The sequence below is a fragment of the Camarhynchus parvulus genome, chromosome 8 (genome assembly GCF_901933205.1).
Source record: "Camarhynchus parvulus chromosome 8, STF_HiC, whole genome shotgun sequence".
Taxonomy (NCBI): Eukaryota; Metazoa; Chordata; class Aves; order Passeriformes; family Thraupidae; genus Camarhynchus; species Camarhynchus parvulus.
In genome coordinates this window covers 26,236,608-26,263,280 of record NC_044578.1, presented here as the reverse complement: position 1 = coordinate 26,263,280, position 26,673 = coordinate 26,236,608, and the positions used below count along the sequence as shown (strand labels likewise).

Here is a 26,673-nt window from a genome sequence, read left to right as displayed (position 1 = left end):
TGGGTAGATAATAATAAACCTTCCTCTAGTCCATGATCTCTGAGGCTGTTGGCAGGGGAAGCAGAGGACAAGATTTGTGTTCTGGAAGTGCACATTTGTCACCTTTCATGCAAACTCATTCCAGAATTCACTGCAAAGCCTTTGTTTGCTTTGCATTGGAAAACATATACAGCACTTCAGTCAGTTAAGGGTTCTTTGGAGGAATCTGTATTTTTGGCCAGTAAGACTGTGATCATATTTCTGTCCCAAAGTACTTACTGTAGTGGAAACACTGAGTTTTGTGGGATGTTTTATATGAGGACAAATCTTTGAAGGTTTGACTTACATGTCATCCCTGTTCATGGACCCTGTGATGTAAATGAAGGTGAGATATCAAACCAAGCCTTCTGCTGTCCTTGGTGAAGGACAAAGATTGGTGAAGACCATCTTTCTGGCTCTGGTAGGTGGATCACATTGTACTTCTGCTCAGGACTGACAGTGAGAAGAACTGCACCTTATACCATGTTATTTGAACTTAAGATCTTTGTAGTTAAGCTGATTTTTCTGTTCCTGCACATCAGAGATGCTGCCAGATCTGTCAGGTAGTGTCTTCCTGCCTTGCTGCCACTGCTTCCTAGGAAATCACAAAGAGATGTGAAACCTCTCATCAGTGTGCAGGATGTGTCTCATGTGCAATTTTCACATAAGCCCTAAGAGTTCAAGAGCTGATAGAACTTTTTTACTTACACAGAAAAAGCAGTATCTGACTTGTCTTGGATAAAGCAATTGCAATGAATAGTGACTAACAATATAGAGACCTACTGGGGAGTTTCCTAACTTTGTCCCAGAGGTCATCCCACTTCAGTAACAAGTGAATGAATAAAATGAACTTGAAAAGCTCCATTTGATTCTCTAGAGAAAAGGATAAATCTGTCATTGGCAGAAATGAGCGTGCTAATTGTTTGCTTAAATATTCTTTTTATGAACATTTTGTCTTACAACTGGCACAGAAGTCATTTAGTCAATGTGACGAAATTCAAATTTAAATTGAAATGAGCCTTGGAATTCAGGAACAGATAGCCAACTCCAACATTCATCTTTTTCTCAGAATGCCAAATTGCTTTTGCTGCTAGCTGTTGCTGTATCCCTTAAGAGTTTAATGCTTTCCAACCTCTGCAGTTTTACTGGTAGCTCATTCAAAGGAATTGCTCTTTGGAATGACATCCTCTGTAATGGTTTCCTGTGTTTTCTCCTGTTCATACTGCACAGATTAACTGTTCCAGCCTTTTATTTGGGTACTGTGCTTCCATCCTAACTGGTGAAGATTGTCACATAGCACAGGAAAATCTGTAACCAGTGAGTGCAGTGTGGGCTCTCTTCTCAAAGGCATCTTTTCATAGTGTCTGACCATCTAAACATTGCATGAGTCTTTAAGAGGAGAGTTTTAAATGGTTGGGCAAGGTTTGTGTCAGCCATTTAAAGCTCAAAAAAATGACAGAAAATGAGACTGTAGATGCACGGGCAAATCCAGATGCTTTTCACATTACTTGTTTCATTGCCTACTTAGGGTATGTTGGTTCTTTTCCACCTTGGATATCTGTGTATTATCACTTTCCTGTGCTTGTTTCCTCTGTATACACAATCTACCATGCCTTTGGTTTAAGCCTTCTTATCTGAAGCTTGGATTTTAGCAATTGTAACACTTCTAATATCCTTCCTCTCTTCCTGTGGAGTCTGCTGTGAGGCCAGTTTAGATAATGAATCAGATCATCATCTCCAGAAGCTAGTTAACACTAATATCTCCTCAGGCTAGTGAAGCAAAATGTAGTTCTGGACTAAAATCAGGTTTGACTGATAATTTGGCCAACTCAGGTTCTCAGGAGCCTGCACTTTCCTTTCCTTAGAGCTGTTTTGACTGCTCTGAAGCCTGTTTGGTTCCCTTTGTATAATGCCTGCTAATATAACAGAAACCTGAAAGCTTCATAAATGCACTCTTAAAATCCTAGGGAGGATGTTCCTTTTACATCCATCTTTTGTAATGCCTCAAGCCCTTGTCTACATGATCTTGACCTCTTGGAGTGTGTGGTTCCAGGGAATCTGACTGTGCTGCCCTCCATCACAGCTCTGTAACTTGTGCAACTTTCGATTATTTCAAGAACCAGAGCTGACGTGGCTTTAGCATTGAGAAGAGTGTTTGTTGTGTGCAGTATGTATCTTGAATTGAGAGAGATGTGTTCAGCAAGTGCCATGGTATTTTTAGCTTTGGTAGATGTACCCAGCACTCCATGTACAAGTAAGAAGTTGCTCATGTAAGAAGTTTCATCTCTTCCAAGGTCTAGTCCATTTAAACAGCAGGGATTGAAGCACCTTTTACCATAAAATGACTGTTCTTCACATGTTATAGGTGTAATAAAATTTATTTTGGACTCAGCTTACAGGCACTAGTGCATGTAGAGTTATTCATTTACATAGTCTGTGAGAAAAGCTGTGTTAGGAGCATAACTGAATGTTGCATCTGAACAGTGCATCATTGTTTTCTGCTCTTTCAGATGTAAAGAATGAGTTCTTTCCAAAACTGCAGGTTATTACTGCTGTTTCTTCATTAGTTTTGTAGCATTAGTAAACCTTGCTTGTGTGTACTGAATATTTTGTTTCTCCAACAGTCTGATAGACAACAACCCTTGAATTGCACAAAAACCATATATCCCTTACTCCTGTGAGAAATTGCTATAGCCCTTTAAAACCATAAAGGTCGAAGTTTCAAAAGAACTCTAGAGAAATCTGTTTTACTTCCCTCTCCCATCAGAGCCCTTTTCTCAACTGATTAATATCTAATGTTTTATGTCTCCTCCTTCTCTCCTTCATGTAAGACAAGTTATTTAGAGTGAAGGCTTTATGGGCTGCTGTATCAAAAGCTTTAGACAAGTCAGTAACAAAATGTCCCCAGTGTGTAAAGACCATTATCCATAACCTGGCAAATGTCATCTGTAACTTTGAGCTATAGGGAATCTGTGGAATACAAAGGTTAAAAACCCAGTTGGCAGTTCCCATCAAGGCTGCTGTGCTCTTTATCTGTTCAGCAGAGGGAGATATAGATCTTTAGAGGAATGCTAGTGTTGGTATGTATTTTTTAAAAAATAGTACAGTTGGTGTGAGTAGGAGATGCAAATCCCTGGCTGAAGCAGGGTATAGTGTTTCCTGCAGAGCTCTGTCAAAATATTTCAAGTGCTGACCTGAAACCCTGTGCTGGGACACCCCTGAGCCTTTCTTTTGTAGAAGGGTCTTATTGTGCTTTTAGTTTTGCCGGAGATTAAACTGACAGACATTCATCTAACCTCAGCTCTTTATTTCAGTTTTCATGGAGTGGAGCTTTCTCATTGTGCCCCTTTTATCATCCATTTTGCTAAACAGAACACTGTTGGTCATTTTCCTTCTTCTCAATGCTGTGTTCTTTGTTTGTTTAAATGAAAACCTGGGCTGGATTTGTGTTGAATTCCCTAAATATGATTTTTTTGAGGGTGGATTTCCATTGGATTCCTTAAATCTAATCTTTGGAGGCTGTTGCCCATCATCTGTATTGCAGTGTAGGAAAATGAGATTAAGTTGTCATCTCCAAATACCCATGTGCCTTGCTCTGCTTTAGAAACTTCCTTTCATCTCCTCACTAACATCATGGGCTCTGTGGCTTCCTCACTTTAAAGGGTTTAGTTGTTTGGGCTTTTTTAAGATTTTGCTACCAGCAAAATGAATCATAGAGCCCTTGCTTAATCTTGTATAGTCTTTAGAGCACATGGGGGAGGTTTTCACCTGCAGGGAAAATATGTATTGAATGCTTTTCCCAAGTTCAGTCCCTTTTTGGGTGGCCACTGAATGTTTGACACCTGTGAAGATGGGGTGTGCAGGACCTCCCCAGGAGTCTGGTACCACTTGTCTAGACAGAGCTCTGAGAGCAAATATAAATGAAGTACTGCATCCCAAATCATCTTGAACACACACCTGAAATACAAAACAAGGGCATTGTTACAGTTGGCTGCTGTGGACCAGAGCATTGCTTCTAAAAGAGATTGCTGAGATTTCCCCAGGGCTGTAGAAAAATGGTTATTCAGAGAAAAACTGTTCCTTCACTGCAAAGGAAACTCCAGGTAAAAAGAAGAGAAAAAAGCAAATGCAGCAAATGAATAATTTTTGTCTTAATTATAGAAACAAAGCACTTGCAGTTTCTGCCAGAAGAAAAAATTGTGAATACAAAGCCATATCCAGCAAACATTTAAATGTGCCTGTGATAATGGCTGTTGGGATAAATTTTTCTTGCTTTATTGGGGCTTTTTTGGAAGGGAAGGTACAAACAAGAAAAATAAAAAATTAGCTTTTTTTTAGCACAGTTAGCTTTACCTGTGCTGCAGAGTTCTGGGGGGAGGTGTTGGAGTGCCATGGGTCATGAGTGACATTCTGCTGTCTGCTCCTCATGTGATTTGTCATGCTGCAGGAGAGAAGCAGCACACTGCATTCTTCAGCAGGATGCTCCAGACAGTTTTGTCTGCAAAGGTTCTTTGCTTCAGGCTGTATCAAACCCATTTTTAATCTCTTGCCTTTACAGTAAAGGAAATTGTTTGTACAGAGGCCACTGATGTCAACTTACTGTTGTTGATATTATCTAATTCCTTCTTCAGAAAATTCTTGTGCTAATTTTTAGTGCAGAGCTTTGTTCCTGTGAATTCAAGTCCACTTCTCCCTGTCCCTAATGCATTGTCATCTCTTTTGTTTTCCTGAAGCATCTGTTTCTTTTATGTAGTGGAAACTATCACACTGTCTTCCCTCCCAGAAGTGGTTTGTAATAGGCCAGACCCTGTGCTCATCATATCCCATTCCAGTTTTACTCTCTCAATTGAAATAGATCTCTTTAGAGTGTTTTGTTGGCTGGAAGGCTTCTTCACCATTCTTTGTCAAATGCCAAAATGCTACCCTGCGTTTCTGTTGCTGAAATAAAGATCCTTTTTTTTTCCTCCTCACTGTCTCTTCTGCCCTGAAAGAGATTTTTGGGGGGAGTTGTCACTCCATGAAATTTCACTTGTCTTGTTGAGTTGATTATTCCCAAAGATGGAATGTTCAGCTGTCCTATGTCCCCAGTTCTCTCTCCAGAGCAAGACCCACATATGGATGCTCAAACTCCAGCCTGCCTTTCTGCTGTAGGGGAGATTAAATCTCTACCCCAAACTTTCTGAATAAAGCCACCTCAGTCACATGAAGATCTGCAAGTACTGTTTGGTATTACAGGCTTGGCAGCAGTTAAAATTGAGCTGTTCATTTTCTCTTCCACTAGTAAAAAAAAAAAAGTGAATTAAAGGAGAGCTAAGGTTGTATGACAGTGCTTCATGCCACCCCCATTGTGTGGGTGTAGATAGACAAAACCTGAAAGATCTGAGAAGCCAGAAACCTGTGCAGCAAAACACAGCCCAAACATTATTGCTGTAGTGCTGAGAGGTGGGCTAATGCCTTGCCTTTCTTATGTCAAGAGCAAATAGCTTAAGCAAGTTTGTATTAAAAAAAAATCTCCCTAATCCTTTGACATAAGAGCACTTTCAAGACAGCTGAGGGAAGAGTTTATAGAATTGTCTTTGGAAATGCTTGGAGTGTGACTGAGTAGGGCTCTTGAACACAATTATTTAACTTGGAAATGGAATCCAACTTTGCAGTTATCCCATCCTTGACTGGGCAGTTGGACTGGCTGGATTTCAGAGGTCCCTTCCAAGCTACAGTATTTCATAACTTTCAGGACCCTTGAACAAAAATGGATTTATGACAGATATGGCATTCTGTATAGGATTAAGTTTCATCTGAGCTTCCTCATAATTAAGTTCTAAGTTGTCTTTCAATCAGCCTTTGATATCATTGCCTTGGCAGGGAGGCTCCATTTCCTGCTGCACAGGTACATAGAAGATCCACTGGAGAAGTTCCGCTTTTTTTACTAATGGCTTTTCAGTAAGTCTGTAAGTAATTCTGCTAGGTAGATGGCTTTGGGTAGATTTCCTCTGGAATTTAAGGAAATGTTTTCAAACGTTTAATTTGCAGTGTTTGGGCTCTGATGGCAGCCTTTCCTCAGGTGTTGTTTACCTGGCCCTTGTTCAGGTTTCTCTAAGGACCAAGGTACCCTCTTGTGCCATGTCATTCTCGGTGTACTGTATGGAAATAAAGTGATTTGTGTTTATTTTTAAACCAGGATGTTTTTCCTTTTTATCTCCTTCCTCTTTCTCCTCCCTAACAGAAGAAAGGTTTTTCCTGGTGAAAACTGAGGTTTTGGCTGAGTCTCCTGATCCTGTTTCCATTTTTAGTCCAGCCAAAGACTTTACCTTTGTGGATTCAAGCTTCCTTTTTTATAACAAGAAATCACACTGAGCTTGGCCAAAAAAGAGACTTCTGGTTAACCCATCTAAAGTTCTGTTGTTCTACCTCTTGTTTATCTCTGTTCAGCAAATAGTCATCAGGATGGCTCATCCCCTCTTTCATGACACATCAGGTAGGGAAATAACAGTGGGTGCTCTTTCCTTTTACCCAGAGACACTCAAAGCAAGCTTTGATTTGAACCAATGTACTCTGGACACTTGAAGGCATAAGGATGTAGTTATATTTTCCTGCTAAACAAGTTGCCTAGATACAATTCTCAGAGCCCTGAAAACGGAGTGATCTTGCTTACGCTTGGTTATACAGAGGAGAAATGAGTGAAAAAAAGATCAATTCGTGTAGCTGGGTGTTTAAATATATATATATATATATATATATATATATATATATATATATATATATATATATATATATAAAATTGGATATCAGGTAACCCCTTCAATGTTTGAGTGATAGAGGCTTCCTCCAGGAACTCTGAAATATTTTTTTTTTTAGCCAATGGAAATAAAACTGAAATGAAATGTTACAAAGTCACATCTTCTCCTCTCATTCTGATGAAAAACATCTTGTGGGCTTGTTTTATACCCTTTTGTTTTGCTGTTCTTTTGGTTTCCCCAGCATAATCTAATTGATGGCAAGCAGAGGTATCTTGCACCAAATTTGCTCTGACTCAGTTTGTCTTGTTAAACAGGTCATTTAAATACACCCCCTCAGACTATAAACGTCTCTTATTGTTACTGCTGATGTACAGAGTTTCACTGGTGAAAACAACCAGCCTTGATCCAAGCTTGAGGTTCACATGGAGGAAAACAGACAAATGAGGAGGATGGGACAATCATGAGCTGAGGACATGAGTTACTAAATGTAACAAATCAGACCATCACGGTAGAGAAGCACAAGAGCACATTAAAGATTACACTCCAGCCTGGGCTTCTGTTTCAGTAAAAGATCTGTAGCATGAGATGTGCAGGACTGCAGGCTCTAGCCAGAGCATTAATATATGAAATTATTTTGACCTTTAGGTTTGTTATTGAAGATGTATTTTATTTTTAAAAAGTCAAAAATGTGCCTTGATCACAGAATAATTCTACCAGACCACTTAATTAGCATCTGGTTGCCTACCTGACAGCTGTGCATTTCAATATGGGCATTTTCTTGTCTGTGACATTTATCTGCTGTGGAACAAGGAGCATCATTATATTCTCAAGTCTGTGAGTGCTGAGAAATCCAAGTCATGTAAAGAACTTTTTTTAATGGATCAATAATCTAAATATTGAACAGTTGAGAAATGTGCATTTTTAAATGATTGAAATAAGAAAAATGGGCATTGATTCTCCAGCAATTTAGTTTTCCAGAGGAGAGCCACAGAATCTTTGTATGCAGCTCTTAGGTCTTTCTAGTGGTTACATCCTTTGAATATAAAACTGTTGCATTGCAGGTAAATTTTTGTTTTGCTGTCCTTGGCTTGATATTCCTTCAAGTCAGTGGTTCTTGGTTGAAAAAAGCCTGGGGGGTCTTGTGAATTAGCTGATGCTGATTAATGTTCATGGTGAAAGTGGGTGCAACACATGACCTAGAAGATGAATATTACCTGGAGAGTGGGGTTGGTCTGCTCTCTGGTTTTTGTGTGTGCTGGTGCTCAGTGAAAGGTAGAACTGCTGCTGTGTGACACCCTGTCATAACCCTTGCTGCTCTTTCTGGAGCTGCTGTGCATCACCACACAGTAAGAGCCTTATAATAGGTGGTGTTGAACCCAAAGCCTGCTGGTAGCAGCAGTTTTGTAAATTTTTTAACAAGTCTAAATGTAAGGAAAATCACTTTTGGGAAAAACAGACTCTGTCCTTTGCTTTCTTTTGTTTAAACAACTAAAAACCCAAGATCAATTCCATTTTTCTAAATAACTCGGAGATTACCTATGATGCTGCTGGCTCCATTAGCAATTCCCAATTCTCTTATTTTAGAAGTTCTGAAACCTGATTTTCTATGACTCTGTAACCACCTCATGAGCTCATTTACTGCATCCCCACCCCTGCAACCAAGCTGAATGTGAGAATTGAGGCTGAGGAGGTGCTGATCCCTTCACCTTGTTCAGCACAAACCCATCCTTCTCTTTTGCCCTTTTCCTGCCAGCTGGAGTTGTGTGAATTTATGAGCAGCTGAGCAGAGAGGGATGCCATCCTTTGCTGACATGGGTTGTATTTACTGAAGAGGTGGCAAGATCTCAGGAGTTTGGAGAAGCCTGAATCCTTGATTAGTTGTCACTTGATGGCTCAAAGGTGAAAGCAGCAAGTGTCTTAAGGGAAGTAAGCTGAGAGTAATGGAAAAGCACTATTTAAAAACTCAGACTTCTGGTCAGAGACCTCTCTGCAACAATGGCAGAGCTCAGCTGTCCTTTTTGCCTTCTGAGATCACTTAAAAATACATGTATAAAAAATAAAACAACTTGCCAGCAAGCATTTGAATTCAGAAGGTATAGCAGCAGATTTCTGTCATGCTCAGCTTCTGCAGTGACATTGAACTAGATGAGAATTGTTCTGGAGTGTTTAATTTGTTATGAAATATATACATGTTCCTTCCCTTTATTTCATCAATATTTAAATTAAGCCTGAATGCAGAAGAAAAGGTGAAGCAGGGAGCTGTTGCTTCCCAAGGGCTGGGCAGGCAGGAGGCTTTAACTCTAAAATTCTAAAATGAACTTGTTCTGAATGAGTTTTCTAGTTGGGGTAGAAATTAGCTGAATTATGATATTAATGTTCATTTTGAGGAGCAAACAAGATGTAAATACCCCTGATGTTGCTGGCTGGCAGTGGAGCATGCTCCATGGCCTGCAGGGATGCTGAGGGCAGGAGCCAGAACTGGGATGCTGGATGAGCTGATAGGTTCTCGTGGAGTTCAGGAAGTGTTTGATTCCCCTCATTTCCCTCACCTTGAGCTGCCTCTTGGGAAAATCTCATTTTCTGAGCCTCCCAGAGCACCCTGCCACCTCACTTCTGACCTGCTGGTGTGCCAGAGATGCTGCCCCTCCCAGACAGTTTCAGCTCATCAAAGTCCGCCAGGCAAGGCTTCTGCTGAGATCTCTGGGAGTTGTATTTTTCTCATTTCACTTCACTTTGGGGCTCTCTACTTCCTCAGCAGATGGCATTTTTATCATGTTTTTTGTGAAGTCCATATGGCCTACAAGAGAGACTATCTCTTTAATTGTAAAACATGGCCACCTGTTCAGATTTTAATGAGTGCAGTGAGCATTCATCTTCATGTATCTACTTAAAAATAGCTGCTTCAATCGAATTTAAAAAAACAAACAAAAAACTAAAACCCATTTGGGCGCCAACACTTTGTCTGCTGAAATAATCAATTAATAATTAAGTGGCTAATTTTGGAGCCCAGTGGCCTTGCTGGTTCCCTCAGACCTGTTGTGATGAGAGCAGACAGTGATTGATTGCCCTGCTGATGCCCAGAGGCACAGCCGTGCTGGGGCCAGATGCTGCCAGGCTTTGAGCTGTTTACTGGGATGTTTGGAAGGTGAATGCAACTTCATGGTTCTCTTCTGCAAATAGACTTGTCTGCCCTGCTACACCTCTCTCTGCATTACTCCAGCTGCTCATATGCAGCTATCCCTTTCCCTGCTATTTTCTTGAAAGATGAAATCTGGTACTCAAAAAGCTGCCCTAATGATGGGCCAGTGTTGAAACTGTAAGCAAAAATAGACTTGAAAGGCTTATCCACTAACTGATTCCTAATAAAAAGCCCTGCTAGAATCATTCTGCTCATTAAAATAACAATTGCTAGTTAACTGTTTCACAGCTCCCACAGGTCTGCTGGAGAGATGAAAAACTGGAGTTTCTTGGCTTCAGCTTTCAGGGAAGTAGAAGAGACTAAGATGCTCCAGATCTTGTTAGAGTGTTAATGCTTAATAAAGTCCCTTAGAAAATTAACCCATTGTGCAATAAGCCTGTTGCAACATCATGTTGCTCTACAGCTAATTAAAAGACCCAAATGGTAGGAGCACACTGGGATTTTGGTTGTTTGGAGGTTTAGTATTTCAGAGGTGAAAGACACGAGAGCTGTTTGCAAGACTGCTTGGGGCACAGCATCTTCAGTGCTGATAGGAAGGGGTGTAACAGCTGCTGGGTTTCAACATAAGAGTAATTTGGCAGTGTAAGTGGTGGAGAAAACTTGGTGTGGCTGCTTGGAGCATCTGCTTTTACACCTTGAGGAGGAAGAGGGCCAGAAATCCTTACCCAGAGAGGCCTCTGAGCTGGTCATCTGCAGAGAGTAAAGTGCTGGAAGCAGAGAGAGGAGAAGATGATTTGCCTCCCCCCCTTATTTTATTGAAGGTGTTTCTGACACAGTCCCCACCCCATGGCCCCCAATTAGCCCCTCAGTCTGTGGGAGGAGCTCCCCTTGCTGGTCTGGTGATTGATGTAAACCTGGGTATCTCTCAAACCACCCGGGATTTTGAGACAGCAGGTCTCTCAGTTGTGCAGAGGACAACACCAGCTTTGAAATGCTGTGCAAATACAAAAATAGCTGTAGCTATTGGCTTTTAAATTCATTTCTATGTAGTCTTTGTGATCAGCTTCCACCAGTGGGACATGATTTCAGTAGGAGGAGGGTCAGAGCAGATTTCAGCTGATGTCTGGCTGAAAGTTGCTCAGTGACAGAGATGTCCAGCTTGGTTTCCATGTGTGTGGCCTTCCCTCCCTGTGCTTCCAGAATAGCAAAGAGTAATAAATGAAATTCAACATTAAAGGTTGAAAGTTGGGAAGGAAGAAGCTTATTAACCTTGTTGAGCTGGAAGGAGCACTGTGGGGGTGTTTGGGGCTTGGGTCTCATAAAGTTTTCTCTTCTTGTTTTTCTGGTTTCTTGGGAATTGACATTTGGCTGTGCAGAAAAGCAAACTTATCACTAATTCTGGTGTGATCCCTTTCATATGGTTGTGGCACTGGGGCACATCTGTGAATTAAATCTTAAAATGAACTGGAATTTAGTCTGTTCCCTCATTAGCAGAAATGCTAATTCTTTATTGATTGGTAATAAAGTCAGAGGAGAGAAGCAAAAAGCAAAGGTAGGAAGGTTATCCATCCAAAAGCAAGCATGACAAATTTAATCCTGTTTTTCCACAATCCAGTTTAAGTAGCAGACTGAGTTTTTACCCTTGAGTTCTTCAACAGTTTTCAAAGAGGGGACAGCTTGAGGAAGGAAAAGGAGGCTGGGCTTTGGAAATGGCAATTGGAGTGGCTGGGCAGGGAGCTGAGAAGGCAGGCAGAAGAGGTGAGAGTCCTTTTAGGTGCTGTCTTGAACAGGGTCATGGGGTTTGCAGGAGGACACATGTACAGGCACACACGTGTGAATGCACCTCTTTGCTTTCCTGACCCTTTGAAAGGGAGCATGGACCCTTGTAGAAAGAATTTTGGGGCTGTTTTAGGAATCCTCTTTTGCTGTAGTGCAGACTGTTTATCCTAGACAGGGCTTGAAGTGAGATGTGGAAACTGCAGGCAGGATTCTTGTTGTAATCATTCCTGTGCATCCTTCCCAACTGATTAAATGTGGGGGTGTTTGAAGGTCCCCAGGATGAGGGAAGAGATGAGAATCTTGACTCCATGTTTCAGAAGGCTGATTTATTATTTTATGATACTATATGATATGATATTATATGAAATTATATTATACTATATGATATGAAATTATATTATATTATATGAAATTATACGATACTATCTATGATATGATGTTATAGGAAAACTATATGATAATTATATGGAAATTATATTGAAATTATATTATATGAAAATTATATTCTAAAACTATACTAAAAGAATAGAAGAAAGGATTTCATCAGAAGGCTAGAAAAGAATGAATAATAAAATCTTGTGACAGACTCAGAGTCCAACACAGCTGGCTGTCATTGGCCATTAATTAAAAGCAATTCACATGTCTCAGAATCTCTGCTGGTCAGAGTGACTCTGAGATATGCACAAGCCTCTTTTCCCAGCCCAGCAGTTGAAGAAGGAGTCAGAGCTCTTCTGTTCTCTTTCTGAAGGTTGTTTATTGTTTCTTATCTATAAAATTCTTTCTCCGACCCACTGAGCTCTGTCTGGCAGGTTGGGTTGAGGCACACTGCCCACCTTCAGAGGTGGTATTGTCTTTTTATACTAAAAACAACGTGTACATTATTTACCATAACTTTCCATTACCTATCACCTATGTTAGACAGTGAGCTTCTACTCTAACCAATCTAAAAGTGCCAACATCACCCAGAAGATGGAGGCTAGGAAGAAGAAGGAGAAAGGCTGGACATGCCCAGATTCCTTCATCTTGCCTCCTGAACCCCCATTCTAAAAAACCCAAAAATCCATTTTTCATCCTGTGATAAATTCACTATCATTCTACTTAAACTCTCTTGACTTGTAATTCTTCATATAAAGGTTGGTAATTGTTTTTCCCAAGGGCCAAATCAAAGGCACAGAGGTCTTGTGCTCTGTGCCAAGCTCTTTGAGTCCCTTGGGCAGGGGTTTGAGCCCTCCAGGGCAGCCAGAGGAATTTCCTGGGTTCTGACACACATGCAACCAACCAAAGATGTACCTGTTGGTAAACCATCTCCAAACCACATTCCACAGCCATCAGATAATTATTGTTTACATTTCTTTCTGAGGCTTCTTAGCTTCTCAGGAGAAAAATCCTCCTAGAGAAAGGCTTTTTGTAAAATATGTCAGTGATAAAATGTAAATTCCTTTTTCTCCTGGTGTGCAGATCACTGTGTTCACTACTACGACCTGCGCAACACTAAGCAGCCCATCATGGTGTTCAAGGGGCACCGCAAGGCCGTCTCCTATGCAAAGTTCGTCAGCGGCGAAGAAATCGTCTCTGCGTAAGTGTTGCCTCTTATGTGTGGAATCCACGTGCCCTCTGAACAGAGAGAAGCTGTGAGACAAGCAGAGGAGAAGGAAAACACAATTCTTATCTCACTTGCTGTGCCCGTGTTGTGCCAAAGTAGAATACAATATGAAGATTGTTTATCCAAAGTGAGGATGTTTTGTTGCCTTGGCCTATCAGAGCCGAGAGTGTGTCAGACTGTCACGGGAGAGAGAATCAGAGATGAGTGCAGTTCTGAGCAAGAGTGCATGGCAGATTCAGTTTAGATACAATATACATAGTATAGTATAATAAAGTAATTCATTAGCCTTCAGATAAGCTGGAATCCTCATCATCATTCTCTCTCCCCTTCATCAGGGATGCCTTGCATGAATACTTACGTAGGCTAAAAGCTGTGCAGCCCTTGCTTCTCTGTGCTCTTCAGAGCTGCTGAGCAAGTTCACCTGTGTGGGTGGCTGCTCTCACAGGCTGCTGTGCTTTTGGGAGGCAGATCGTTGCTTTTCTCCAAGTCGAAAATAGAAATTCATTCGTGGTGTCATTTGGCTCTGCTCTGTTTTGTGGAGCTAAAATGTTTTAGAAGAATATGAAGACAACTAGATGTGGCTCCCGTGCCCAAGTGCTTACTTTGGGAAGCTGCAGGTGGACTTTGCAGGCAGACTGAGTTTTTAGCCTTGAGTTCTTCAACAGTTTTCAAAGAGGGGACAGCTTGAGGAAGGAAAAGAAGGAGGCTGGGAACTGAAGATGGCAATTGGAGTGGCTGGGCGGGGAGCTGAGAAGGCAGGCAGTGTGTGTGCACTGAGGATGCTCCTGACCAGGGCTCTGTGATGGAGAAAGCTGCTGGCAGAGCCCTGGGGATAATAATCTGCAGTAGAACACAACTGATGAGTGACAGAAGAGATCAAATAGCACTGCTATGTATATGGTCTGAAGAGGAGGTTTAGCCACAGCCTGAAAGCAGCTCAAGTAGGACTGACTGTTTGATCTGTTCTCTGGTAATTTATTATCGGCTCTGTGAAGGTCCTATTTGGGTTAGAAAGTGGGCAAAGAGAAGCTGTTTCATGACTCTAATAGCAAGCAGCTCTTCAGCCAGGGCAGACCATAAGATCTGCTGTGGAGGCCCTGAGGAGCAATATTCTCCAGCCTCTGTTCAGTTACATGGCCAGATGTGGCTGCCTCTCTTCTGGTTAGGTTTTCAATCACATGGGAATGAATGAATTTTCACTAGGTCACCTATGGAAAATTGGCAGTGACTGGCTACAAGCCTCTTCAATAAACCAGAGGTGAACCCCTCTTACCTGCTGGGGAGGGTGAGGGGCTGCAGGGGAATCCTGGATCTCAACACATTCATGTCTAACCCCTGAGGGCAGCAGGGATGGATCACAGAGGCTGCCTTGTGCTGAGCCAGTGGTTATCCAGCTTGGTTCTGCCCCATGTTTTTACCCAGTGAAACACAGCATTTTAAGGTGTTTTCAGGCTGCAAAGGAGTTACTGGGAGCTGAGCTGCATGATGGAGGATTCCCTGGTGGCTTCTGGTACTGTTTATATTTAATCAGCTTCTCTCTTCTTACTTCTATTAACATTATAACTCTATATAAGGCTGCAAATTCATATCTGGAACACAGAGAAAATTAAATTTAATGCTTTGAACCAAATCTTTGTTAGACTAAGTGTTTAACAGAAACAGGAGGAGGCTGGGAATGTTTTACAGCCATAATCAAATGGAGCATCGTTTATGGGATGTTTTAGGACAGAATGGCCCTGTTCTGCTTCGGCCAGCATTGTGAGAAAGCATCTCCCAAAGTTCTGAGAGGAGTTATTGATTGAGCTGTTAGAGCTGTCAGACTTGGACAGGCCAGCAGCAGGCTGAGGGCACTGACTGAAGGGTCCACCTGCCTTCTGGTGTGTGAGCAGGGAGAAATGTCAGAGCAGATTATTTTTCCTGCCTTTCCTTTTGCAAACTCAGTAGAGGCAACAGCAGTGTAGTGATTCTCAAAAATCAAGTACTAATTTAAGGAAAAAAATATATGTATATTCAGATTCTCTAAATTTCTAGCTAAAGCTGTTTTATGGATTGCATTGATTTTCTTTGCCTTGTAGAGATAGGTTTTGACCTCAGGGGTGTTCAGAACTGCCTGGTATTTAGCACAACACATTGATTACAGTGCTGATTTACAGAGAGACAGATTTAACAGAGCAGCACATCCAAGATGTTTTTTTGGAGATGATATGAAACACCAGTGTAACACCATCAGGATCAATGGCCTTTGTCTCTCCTTGCAGTTCAAGGGTGAATAGCTTTCTTTTTTCATGGCTTGCTTATCCTAAACAATATAAACATAGCTAGAGTTTGATGGGAATTCATAAACAGTAAAACTTCCCATTAGTAACAGACTTCAGTGTTTTTATTTTAATTAAGACACCTAGTAGGTATGCCAGTAAAATACAGAGGTTAGGTGCCTGTGTGTCTGAGGTTTTCTTGATGGGAAGCTAAGAGAAGCAGCTGTCATAGGAATCTGACAGCTTGTGGACCAGGGATCAGTCTTTTGCTGGTTTTTTCCTGCCTGCAGAAAAGTTTAGTGTCCAGGCAACTCTGAAGCTTTTAAAAGCAGCATTTTAAAAATACACCTGTCCTAATAGCACAGAAAGCACCTGTCTGTACTTGTGGGCCAAAAAAATAAGCAGGAGCATCCCCCTTTTTGCCTTCTGTGAGCTGTTCCTCTGAGAGTAAGGACAAGGGAAGGGAGAATGAGCAGCAGTACGGGGCAGGCACAGATGTAGAACAAGCACCAGGCAGAGAAGCTGAATGCTCTGTTTTGGGCCTCCCATCTCATCCTGGGATTAGGAATGCACTCCTGCTTAAGTCACAGTGTTACAGATAAAATTCATACCTTCTTTCTGATCTGACCTCATCCAAACTAATAATACTGCCTAACAAATCTTGCTGCAGCTCCCTTATCGCTCCTTTGTCATTCCAGCTGTCATTGAGGACGGAGATATGCTTTTTTGCAGGATAGCACAAGGTGCATCTCTCCTCTCTTGTGCTATATTTTTAGGTAAATGGGACGTTGGTGCAGGGCTCATGTCTTACGTCATTGGTAATATTTGACGGATGTTGTGTGATTTGAGTTTTTTTCCTTTCAGCTCTAAATATTCAGGGAGCAGCAAGGTTGGTGACATGACCTGTGTGGGGGAGCATGGCCTGCTTCCCCTCCCTCCCACCCAGGAGGCTGACAGGTCCTGCTCCAAATCTCTTTCAAATTTGGGGATCAGAACAGAACTATCCCTTTCTTTAAAATGGCTTCATGGGGCTTCAGTTCCACCTTATCACCCTTTGTTCCCCAGCTGTGTATCTCAGTGAGTGCCAGAACACCAGAGCCATGTAAGCTGGGATTGCTAGGAAATAATGCCTGTGAAGTGAGAGATTATCTTCATGTCTCTTCAGCTTTGGGGGAAGAAGTTAATCCTGTATCTCTTGGAAATGTGGGATCTTCCTATTTGAGATCTGCCAGGCAGCAGATTAGTAACCCCAAAGGCAAAATGTTTTCTCACAGTAAACAGAAAAATGTTTTGAAGGCAGGTATATTTGCATTTTGGGGAATCATGGGAAACAATGATTGTGATTTAATCCAAACATGTTTTCTATATTTTGAATAGTAATATTGAACTTTCCCTGACAAGGTGAAAAAGGTAGAAGTTAGAGTTCTGTATCCATGCAGTCTTGATTACACATGAGAAAAACAGATTTAATTTTAACAGCAACTCTGAGCCCCCATGGATTTTTCTGTGCTGCTGTTTGGTATTGGGCAGGAGGAGGAGAATGTGCTTCAGGGCACCTGGGGAATGAGGAGACTGCTTCCTACTCAAGCCCTGGAAAGACATGAATGAGAGTTGCAGCTGGCAGAGAGAAGGAAACAGATTTTATCTGTGCTGTAAAGGTTTAAAATATAAATAACTTTGGTGTGTCTTGGATCTGTGAGGATCTGGAGGAGGCAGTGATAGCCCAGAGGCCGTGCAGTTCAGAGGAGGGCTCTGCAATTGATAGGAGAAAGCAAGAGTAATACTTCAGGGAAGTTTTTATTCAAACGTGTAATGTGTTTTGACAGGCTTTTAAAATAAGGTGATATCTTCCTGAGCTCAAGCTGAGCTGCAGATGATTGAAAGTGGGATAAATCTCCTGTTGTGCACTAAGGCTTCCTACATTTACATTGTCATTGGAGCGTTGAAGAGCAGGGTGGCCAGGGAGGAAGGAGTTCCTGCCATATGGCAGCAGGGTAAATTTAAGTGTTGTTTTCAGGTCAACAGACAGTCAGCTGAAGCTGTGGAACGTGGGGAAGCCTCACTGCCTGCGCTCCTTCAAGGGTCACATCAATGAGAAGAACTTTGTGGGGCTGGCTTCCAACGGAGACTACATTGCCTGTGGTGAGTAGAGCAGCCACCCTGGTGTGCTAACAGCATTCCTCAGAGCTGGGGCCTCACCAGTAGCAAAGCACACCACCACTTGTGCTATTTTTCTGAATTTCCACACTCCTTCCCCTCCCAGGGAATGGCATTGGCAGTCCTGACCTAAGGGGATCTGTAGATGGTTTTCTTCTGTCACAGATGAGTTGTTTGTGCATGATGATTCAAGCTTGCTGTCATCAAAATGAACTACTAATGTCAGTGCTGCTGATATAATTTATGTATTTCAAGATCAACAATTGGCACATCTTTATGCACCACCAGTAGCCTGGGCCACATGAGGATCCAGTAGTTGTCACTTGGTATGGCATTCTGCATGGTGAAGTGAAGAGTGCCCACATTGCAAACAGCTCCTTAGAAGGCTGAATCATTAGTTACCCCTTTGGCTGTTCTGTCCTTTCACTGCTTAAAATCTGTAAAGCTCTGTAAATCCACAGCTCTTGCTGGGAAGGCAGTGACAGGCTGATAGCTGTGGGATGAGCAGGACAGCTGTGCCAGCACTGAAGGGAGGACCTTAGCTCATGTGTTCTCTGATTGCTGTGCAGCTTGCAAGGCAGAAATTGGGATGGATTTCTAAATAAAGCCTGTACAGTCTGGTCTCCCTTGCTTAAGCCTCCACAGACCAAGTTGTCATACTTGATTATGGCAGGCAAAACTTTGATAATGCTACCTGCCTTTGAGCTGTGGCTCTGAGCAGGCTGGATGTAGCAGTGATTCGTGTGGTGGTGCAGATGCTCTGCCCAAAATGCTTTGCCTTGAGGAGTTTGTGGAGGGTTCTTGGAATCCTGTGTGTTTTGCAGGTGTGCTGCACACTGCAATTGTCTTGTAATAAAACCATGTCCTATTATTAAGTGTGATGGAAGTTTGTGTGGAGCACTTCTAGCTGCCAGGGCACCATGAGCACAATGATAACTACAAGGAAATGTCTGGGCTTGTTTTAAGCAGTGAAAGAGCTAAGAATCCTTATTTCTGCTTATTTTAAGCAATGAAAGAACTAAGAACCTCTTAAGAGCTAAGAACCCTTATTTGTGTTTGTCTTTACCAAACCTGATCTTGTATACTTGTATTTTTTATTTCTAGGAAGTGAAAATAATTCCCTTTACTTATACTATAAGGGCCTCTCAAAGACACTGCTGACATTCAAGTTTGATACAGTCAAAAGTGTTCTGGACAAGGATCGGAAAGAAGATGACACCAATGAGTTTGTGAGCGCCGTGTGCTGGAGGGCACTTCCAGATGGGGTGAGCTTTCTGTTTGGCTGCAGAAGAAATGCCTCCTGCTTTCTCACAAAATAACCTTGCTGAGGGTTTGATGGGCTTGGTATTTTCCTATTCATGGGAGAAGTAAGGATACTTGTAGGTCGTTGTGAGAACCTTGGTGATTTGCAGGGTAACTGAAATGCTGGGGGAGAAGACACTGCTGTGATTTTAGCTCTTCCACCTGGGTGTTTGAATTCCTCTGTATGGTATCTGAAATCCCAAAAGCAGCATTGTATTTCTGGCACTTTTTGTGGGTACATTAGTGGGGGTTTTGTTGCAGATACTCATTGTGAAGCCTTGTCTCAGTGTTCCTGTGTCTCTCTGGGTTTGCTCATTGGAACACAGCCTTTGTGTTTAGATGAGTAGATATGTAAAGTGCCTGTTCCAGTGGCACTGAGTTCACATCCCTAGCATGTGTACTAATGTGGCAGGCAGACCTGATGCAGCTTCTGTGAGTGTGGCCTTTCAGAATGCTGCTTTTGAATTCAGGGTGCTCTTAAAAAGCTTGCATTAAAAACATGGAGCAAGTAACTCTTGTATGTACAAGGTTTGCAGATCAGATACTTAAAAGAGGCCTGTTGGGAGGGGGCAAAAAGGAGTTGATCTTAAATGCAGTCTTCCAAGTAGATGAAGTGAAATGTTGCATAATTGGTGTCCTGAGATGTCCTATTCACAAAGACAGTGTCTACCAATCTCCTTTCTGCATGTGTAGACACTAGCCCAACAACTGTGATTCAGTTGTCACTGACCTAAATTCACTTCAGATGGACACTTCTGAGTCAAAATCAAAATAAACCCGTGTCTGGAACTGCTCCTTGTGTTTAAAAGGAAGAAGTGGGCTGCTGTGGTTTGAACGGAGGCATTAGAATCAGTGATGTAGGATCACCAGCTTCTTTCTGGCTGGGGATTTTGTAGGGCTTGGTATACACGTCTCAGGTGAAGAGTAGCTGTTGTAAGTTTGCTAATTTGTCTTTCTGCTGGATAAAAACATGCTCTGGGAACCTGTGTGTCCAGAAATGCCCTTCCTTGAGCTGCCTTCGCTTTGGTGCTTGGATTGTCTTGCCCACTGCTTTTCTGGGTATCTCTTCTAGAGGCAAAAGCAGAGATGTCTCACCCCTGGGGTTATGTCTGTTGCTGTCCACTCCTCAGCAGTCTTTTCTCTGATAAATGTGCTCTGATAGACCTTCTGCTTAAGTGGCTGAGAAACTTCTAAGCTGTCACCAAGGGCTGTGAAACAATTCTTCATCATCAGGATGAAAAATACCATACAAAAATGTAATAGTTAAATCAGGCCCGTCAAGATCACACCAAATAATGTTCAGGCTTCACTCCATTAAGCAGCATTCAGAATCCATTGCTGTTCTGGTCTTTTTTTTCTCTAGCATTTGTCTTCTTTTCTCTGGGCTTGCTTCTAAATGAACCTGTTTCTCCTGTGGCAGCCACACTACCTGGCTAGCTTTTAAAGAGAGCAGCAAAAAGCTGCCTGCAGGTGCTTTTTGCCTCTGCCTGTGGTACATACCAAACAAGCAGTCTCACTTGCTTCTGCCAAGAGGTCTCAGTGTTTACTTGCACCATATCTTTTCACTGATCCAGCTGCACATTCCTCTTCTCTTCTACTGCTGCAGCAGTCCTCTCTGACCTAATTGAGACTTTGCTCATGTTCTTAGGAAATTAAATTACTGCACAGCCAAAGTTCAGTTATGTCCACAAAATCTTACTCAAATGATGAAACTCTCCTATTCTTCATTTTGATAATGTTTCTTCAATTTGCCATGATTTTTTTTTTCAAATGAGCTTTGCATATACAGGCTTCCCTGAAAGCTGGGGTTTTATTTTCTGATACTGGGCTGAACCATAGAAGTCCTGTGCCTCAAAATGCTGTCAGCATCTGTCAGATTTGGGGAACCCACAGCCTATTTTCAGCTTAATTACAATTTTGATCCTGGGTGAGCCACTCTGTCTTGTTGTAAGAGTTAGCACACGTACCTCTCAGTGCTGGCTGTGATCCCACCTGCTCTGCTGCAGGACTGTGTGTGTGGGAGCAGCTCCAGGCCAGCAGCCATGCAGAGCCCCAGCACAGGCTGGGAAAGCTGCCCCAGATCCACAAGGCAGCACAGTGAGCAAGTTTTACAGTGCTGTGGGCACACTCTTCTCCATTTCTTGCTGGGCTGCTTGAAAGCATCTTGCTCATCTCCATGCTGTGGTCACAGGGCAGCATCTTCAGTTTGTCCCTGAAGGGTGGGAGATGCCAGCACAGCCTTTCCCCAGGGCTCCCCAGTGGAGCTGACTCTCAGTTTCCATACGGTGTTGCTGTCAAGGATTGTTCTTTAATTAACCTTTTGAGATGAGATGAGTAAGTTTCAGATCTGTCAGTTATCTTGGGAAGCATGAGTACATGTACTCCTTCACTTCATGCACTTAAGTGCAAAATCTCAGATCCTAATTAAAACTTAACTAAAACTTTCAGATTAAATGTCATTGATTCTTTCTTTAAAATCTATTTTTATGTAATTCAGGCTTTTACTTCCTCCTGAGCCTAAGTCAAGCTGTGCTAGTGGCCCTTGCCAGAACCCATCTTTTTATTCCTTTCCCTTCTGCATTGATTTTTCTTTACTTACAAAGATGCAGAGGCCTTTTTTATTGGAGCTGTCACCTTTCTGACTCAAAGGTCCAGCAGCACCTTCTTTTTACCTATATCAAAGCCATAAGGAAGAAAAATTGTTCTCTCTGAGTGCTTATTAGCATCTTGCACCAGGTTTACTCACTTTTCAATTTATAAAAGTGTTTAGAAATAAGCACTAGCTTGTAGGCTACTTGTTCTGTTAGGCTCTTTGAAAAAAAAACAAGCAAATGAAAAGCCTCCCAGCAGGCTGACCATGAAGCAAACCTGATTCTTGCAGTGCTGTGTTTTGGACAAAGGCAAGTAGGCTGTTGGATATTTTTAAAATAGCACCTACTTATTGTTTGTGGGGAAAAACATTTCTCCCTTCTTGTTTTATACTAACAGTTGATCACTATTTAAAAGAAGAGAAAGCTTCAGAATTCTTTTGGCTAAATGATTTAATAAACATGATTTAGACTTGGGAATGCTTTTCAGAATGTTCTCTGGACTAAATCCTTTAATTTCCCAAGTCTAGGATTTTAGGATATACCCATGCTGTCCATTTCAACCAGCTTGATTTGAATCAAGAATCTGGTCTTGAGACTGAAAACAAGTCTTCTGTTTTAGCAGCATGTAAACAGGGAATGCTCTTGAATACAGGGAGACTCTTGCATAGGGAAAGGAAATTATAGTAGTGGTGGTAGCTCAGTGCATTTAAGTGAGTAGAGATGCCATCTCTCTTAGAAGGGTCACTGCAATTACATCTGGGTATGTGGATCATAGCTGGAGGAGATGGGTTTGTGCTTTGCTTTCCCTTATGTGTCCTACAGCATGTTTTCTCTTTCCCTAAAGGAGACACCTGTGGTTTGGACCCTCTTGTAGAGTTTATGTACCTCAAACATGCTGTGTTAAATGATTGCACCTAAAGTAGCCCTTTTCCCAGGCGTGGTTAGTGTTTCTCAGAAAGCAACTGTTGAAAGAGAAGCCAAGGCTGAACCTGCTCCCAGGACAGCAAAAAGGTATTACAGCTGAACACAGAAGCAATTTGATTATGTAGATTAAGCATGGCTCAATCTATCATAATCACTGTAAAGAAGCCATTTAATTTTGTACCTGTTTGCACAAGTATTCATTACTGCTGATAAGCAGGTTACCAGGGAAGGATTTCACAAGCAGAAATGTCAAGGCTTTGATACCAGTGAGGAGATGCAGATAAGAACAGGAGAAAGCTATGCAAATTAGCTTAGGTAAAGCATTATGTACATTTTTTTGCTTTTGGAGGAGTAAAGAAGGGGGATCCATTAAGAAGAGTGCTGCTGTCTTTAACCAGAGGTGGGTGGGTGGTGGGATGTACTGGATGGGTGCAAGAATTCTCCTGGGAGGAAAGCTGCCAGTGGTAAGAAAGCATCTCTTCCACCTGAGTAGAAACCCATGGATGTGTTTTCTCATTTCATCACTCCTCAAAAGTAATTTAAATTTATGGGGGTCTCAAAACAGTCATCTAACCATGGGTAAGAGAAGGCAGCTCTGGAACTCCAGGCTTCAGGTTGGCTTTGGGCATTGCCCCGTGGTGGAAGTGTATTCATAATTAGCCTCACGTGTCTAAACTTCTCTTTGTTAATCTAAGAGGGTGAAATATTCCCTTCAAAAAGGTTTTTGGTGCACCTTTTCAAAAAACAAGCTTTTCTTCTGTTCAGTTTTCCGTTCTTCTGAACATCCAGCTTTGTTTCTTAATGATATCTGGCTTGGATTCTTTAAATAGAAACCTGTAATTGTAGCACTGTAAGTTAGTCACTTAATAGGGCTGCAGTCTTGTTCACTGATGAAAAGTAGCCATCCTTTGTTTCCCAGTAGTCTTATAAATGGTACACAGTGTACACAGGAGCTAGTCAGGGGCTCTTATAATTTACAATCAGCAAATTGGCTCCCTTCACAGGAATTAATTTAGCCAATACAAATTATTTCAGGAAATGATTCATTGCCACTTTAAAGCGCTAATTAATTTGGGTGACTTATGAACATTAAAAATGAAACCTCCTTTGTCATTCCCAAGTAACTGAATGGTAATTCAGTGTCATTCTTAAGTAACTTGTATCAGCTGTAACTATACCTCTTGTAGCTTGAAGTACAAATTCCAACAGGATTTTGGGGGGAAAACAAGAAGCACTTGAAACTTCATTGTCTCTCTTTGCTGCTGAATTTTTAAAATCTCAAAATTGGTGAGAATTTTGACTTCCAGCTTCAACTCAGTGGTGTTTTAGTTTCACAACATCCTCAACTTACCTGTTCAGATGTCAGGAAATACCTAGGTAGAACCCAAAAGCTTAGGAGATAAATGCCTGCCTGGAGTGATCAGACCCCAGCTGTCCCTTGCCTTGTCCCTGCTGTGGTATTTTCTGGAACAGCATCTGCTGGTTTCTGACTCCTCCTTTCTTTCCTAGACCAAGGACTAGCCTGTGGCATTTGTGTGCAGCATTTCCCAAGCTAGAATCCTTGCAGGTTATCCTCCAGTGCTGTCCCACTTCTTCATGCTGGAAACACAGAGATCTTCATCTTCATTCTTGTGCTTGAAATGCACAGCAGTTTATGGAAGGCTGAGAAGGATCAGCTTCTTAAAAAAGCAAGATGTGGCTTTGATCAGGTTTATTCTACTAGTTTTTTCTCCCCCACCTGAAAATCTTCAAAGGTCTCTCCTTCCTTGGAAAGGTGTCTAATCCCCATAGCCTGCATGCTGCAGTGCTCACAGCTGTCTGTGTGATGGCTTCCCACTCCTCTTGACATGCCCTCTGCTCTCTGGTCATTGGCAATGCTTTAAACACAGTTTTCTTTGACTTTTATTTTGCTCTTTCCTTAGGTAGTAAATGTATTTGATTTCTCTTCCATCCTACCTTTTTCATGTCTATTGCTCCCTTACTCATTTGAAAATCTAAAATTTTCTTGAAAACCAAATGGGACCCAGAACATCAGAAGATGTGTCATGCTTGATTTTTCCCCCCTCAGATTTTAGCATATTAGTTATGTGTACTAGCACACACTGTATATATTGGTTTATGTGCTGCTTGAAAACTATTTTCTTATGCAGAATAATTTCTACTTGCAGATAAAAGATGTCACAAGCTATGTATGATCCTTTGCTCTGAACATGGTCATATCCTTTCATATCCATAGCTCTTCAGATGCTCTGGTTTGGGCTCTATTTTTTCTGTGGCTAAGGAGAATGAATTAGAAAATACTAAGGTGACTGACAATATCTTATTCCCTGTCAAAAACCTATGTGTGTCAAAAACTTGTGGCCAAGTGTGGAGAAATTTATAGAGAAAAACAAAATCATATTCTATTATTAAAAGTCTGTGCACTGTATTGACACCTCAGTCTGTTGACACTGCAATCCATGTGAAAGACCATCTTGATAATGTAATTATGCAAATGACCAGCTTCATGAGGAAGTGTTTAATTTTGAGTGTTCTGTAGAAGAAGAAAAATACTGGTAAATGTTCTTTCCTTCCTATCTTCTCCCTGGTTGCAGGATACCCTCTGAGCTTCCTCCCAGTTGAGGACATGACCACAGTGAAGGGAGCCAGGAGATTCCCTGAAAACTCATCCTCTGTCCACTGTGCTCCTCCTGCCTAGTGTATTTGGGGGGAAAACAAGTGTGTTGCACCATTTCTGTTGCTGTTTCAGGCTCAAGGTGGCGCAGCAGCAGGTGGCTGGTGTGTCAGGAGCTGTGCTAACTCCTCCTTTCCTGGATGCAGAGCAGCTGTCCATGCCACTGCTGAGGATGCAAGGGCTGAGTCTGGCACTTCTGCTCATCTCTCAAGTTCAGGTCCCCTGTGGTACTGCAGCACTCTGATATCATTGTAGCTTCTATTTTAAGAATAGCGTCTTCAAGAAATGTAGGTGGCTCAGGTTTTTCTTCTTTGTTGGTTTTAGCTTTACATTTGCAAACTCAGTTTCTCTCCTTCTGCAAGGTGAGGCTTTTTTTTTCCTTGCATAATCACAGAAAATTGCCACAGGGTCAATGTTGTCTTGAATTGAAGGCGAATGAAAGTCCATATTTCCTGAATGAAAACAGTATTTACTCTTTCAGACTTTTACAGATGATATTTGCTCACCCCAGTGCATCTCTTCTAATGCCAAGAGGAGTAGAGTGTGCTGTAGATACATCTGAGGTCCTTCTTACTGGAGTCATCTTTCCTAGACTGAGTGCATGACTGAGTGGCCAACATCACTGAGCGCTGCTGACATTACCATTCCTGTAGCTGATCCCAGTGGTACAGCTGTAGAGATAATGGATTGCAGATCATTGCTGGTGCAAGCAGAGGTGTGAGCAGGCTCTTGCTGTTTCCTAGGCTTTATAAAATGAGAGCATCCCAATGCAATTGCAAATCATATTGCTGTGTTACACATGGTGAGCTGGGGATGCAAAGAAGTCTCTCTGTAGCTGTTGTTAAACGTGTAAGTGGATGTTTTTCTCCTATGGGCACTCAGCTGCTTTAGAAACTATCAGGTCTTTATTCAAGTATCAGTTTTGTAACAGATGAACTGAAGTCAAGAATTCACATGGAACCTAGACTTCATTCCCAGCTCCATCCTCAGCTTGCTACTGAACCATAATGTTGCAAGTGCAGCATGTGGCACTTACATAAGCTATGTCCCAAACAGCACAACTTCAAAGAGAATTATTTGTCTTACTTATACTGGGGTGGAGAGAAAAAAAAAGTGCAGGTTCATATTCAGGGAGCACTTACTTTTAGAATTAAATGATTGGACAGCTGTATTCCCTTTCCAACCACTCTCATCAGTTGGCTCCCTTATATGTGCCCTATTGGGCTGTAAAGCCACTGATTAAATAACTGATTAGGCCGTTGTAAGGTTTGGAGGGGTTTCAAATGATGCCTGGAAAGCTATTTATCATGAAGTGTACACTTCTCTGTTAGCATGCCTTGTCTTAGTTAGCATTGTGCCTTTGTCTCATGGCATTTCAGCTGCTGTGGGAACTACACGTGGCAGATGTTCTGTCTCTGCCCTCCTACAGCTCTTACCCTTTGGGGAAGAAGGCTCATTCCTAGTATTTTTAGGAGGCCTTATAATCACAGAATC

General features: G+C 41.9%; 1 protein-coding gene across 2 annotated transcripts in view; it reads left to right on the top strand.

The window, feature by feature from the left end:
- COP1 (COP1 E3 ubiquitin ligase) overlaps window positions 1-26,673 on the top strand; it is a 125,710-nt gene that overhangs the window by 75,904 nt on the left and 23,133 nt on the right. For both annotated transcript variants that reach the window (XM_030953004.1, XM_030953003.1), the window contains exons 16-18: window positions 13,132-13,249; window positions 17,549-17,673; window positions 18,793-18,953. In XM_030953004.1, coding sequence (XP_030808864.1) covers window positions 13,132-13,249; window positions 17,549-17,673; window positions 18,793-18,953 — 404 coding nt within the window. The remainder of the gene's footprint in view (window positions 1-13,131; window positions 13,250-17,548; window positions 17,674-18,792; window positions 18,954-26,673) is intronic.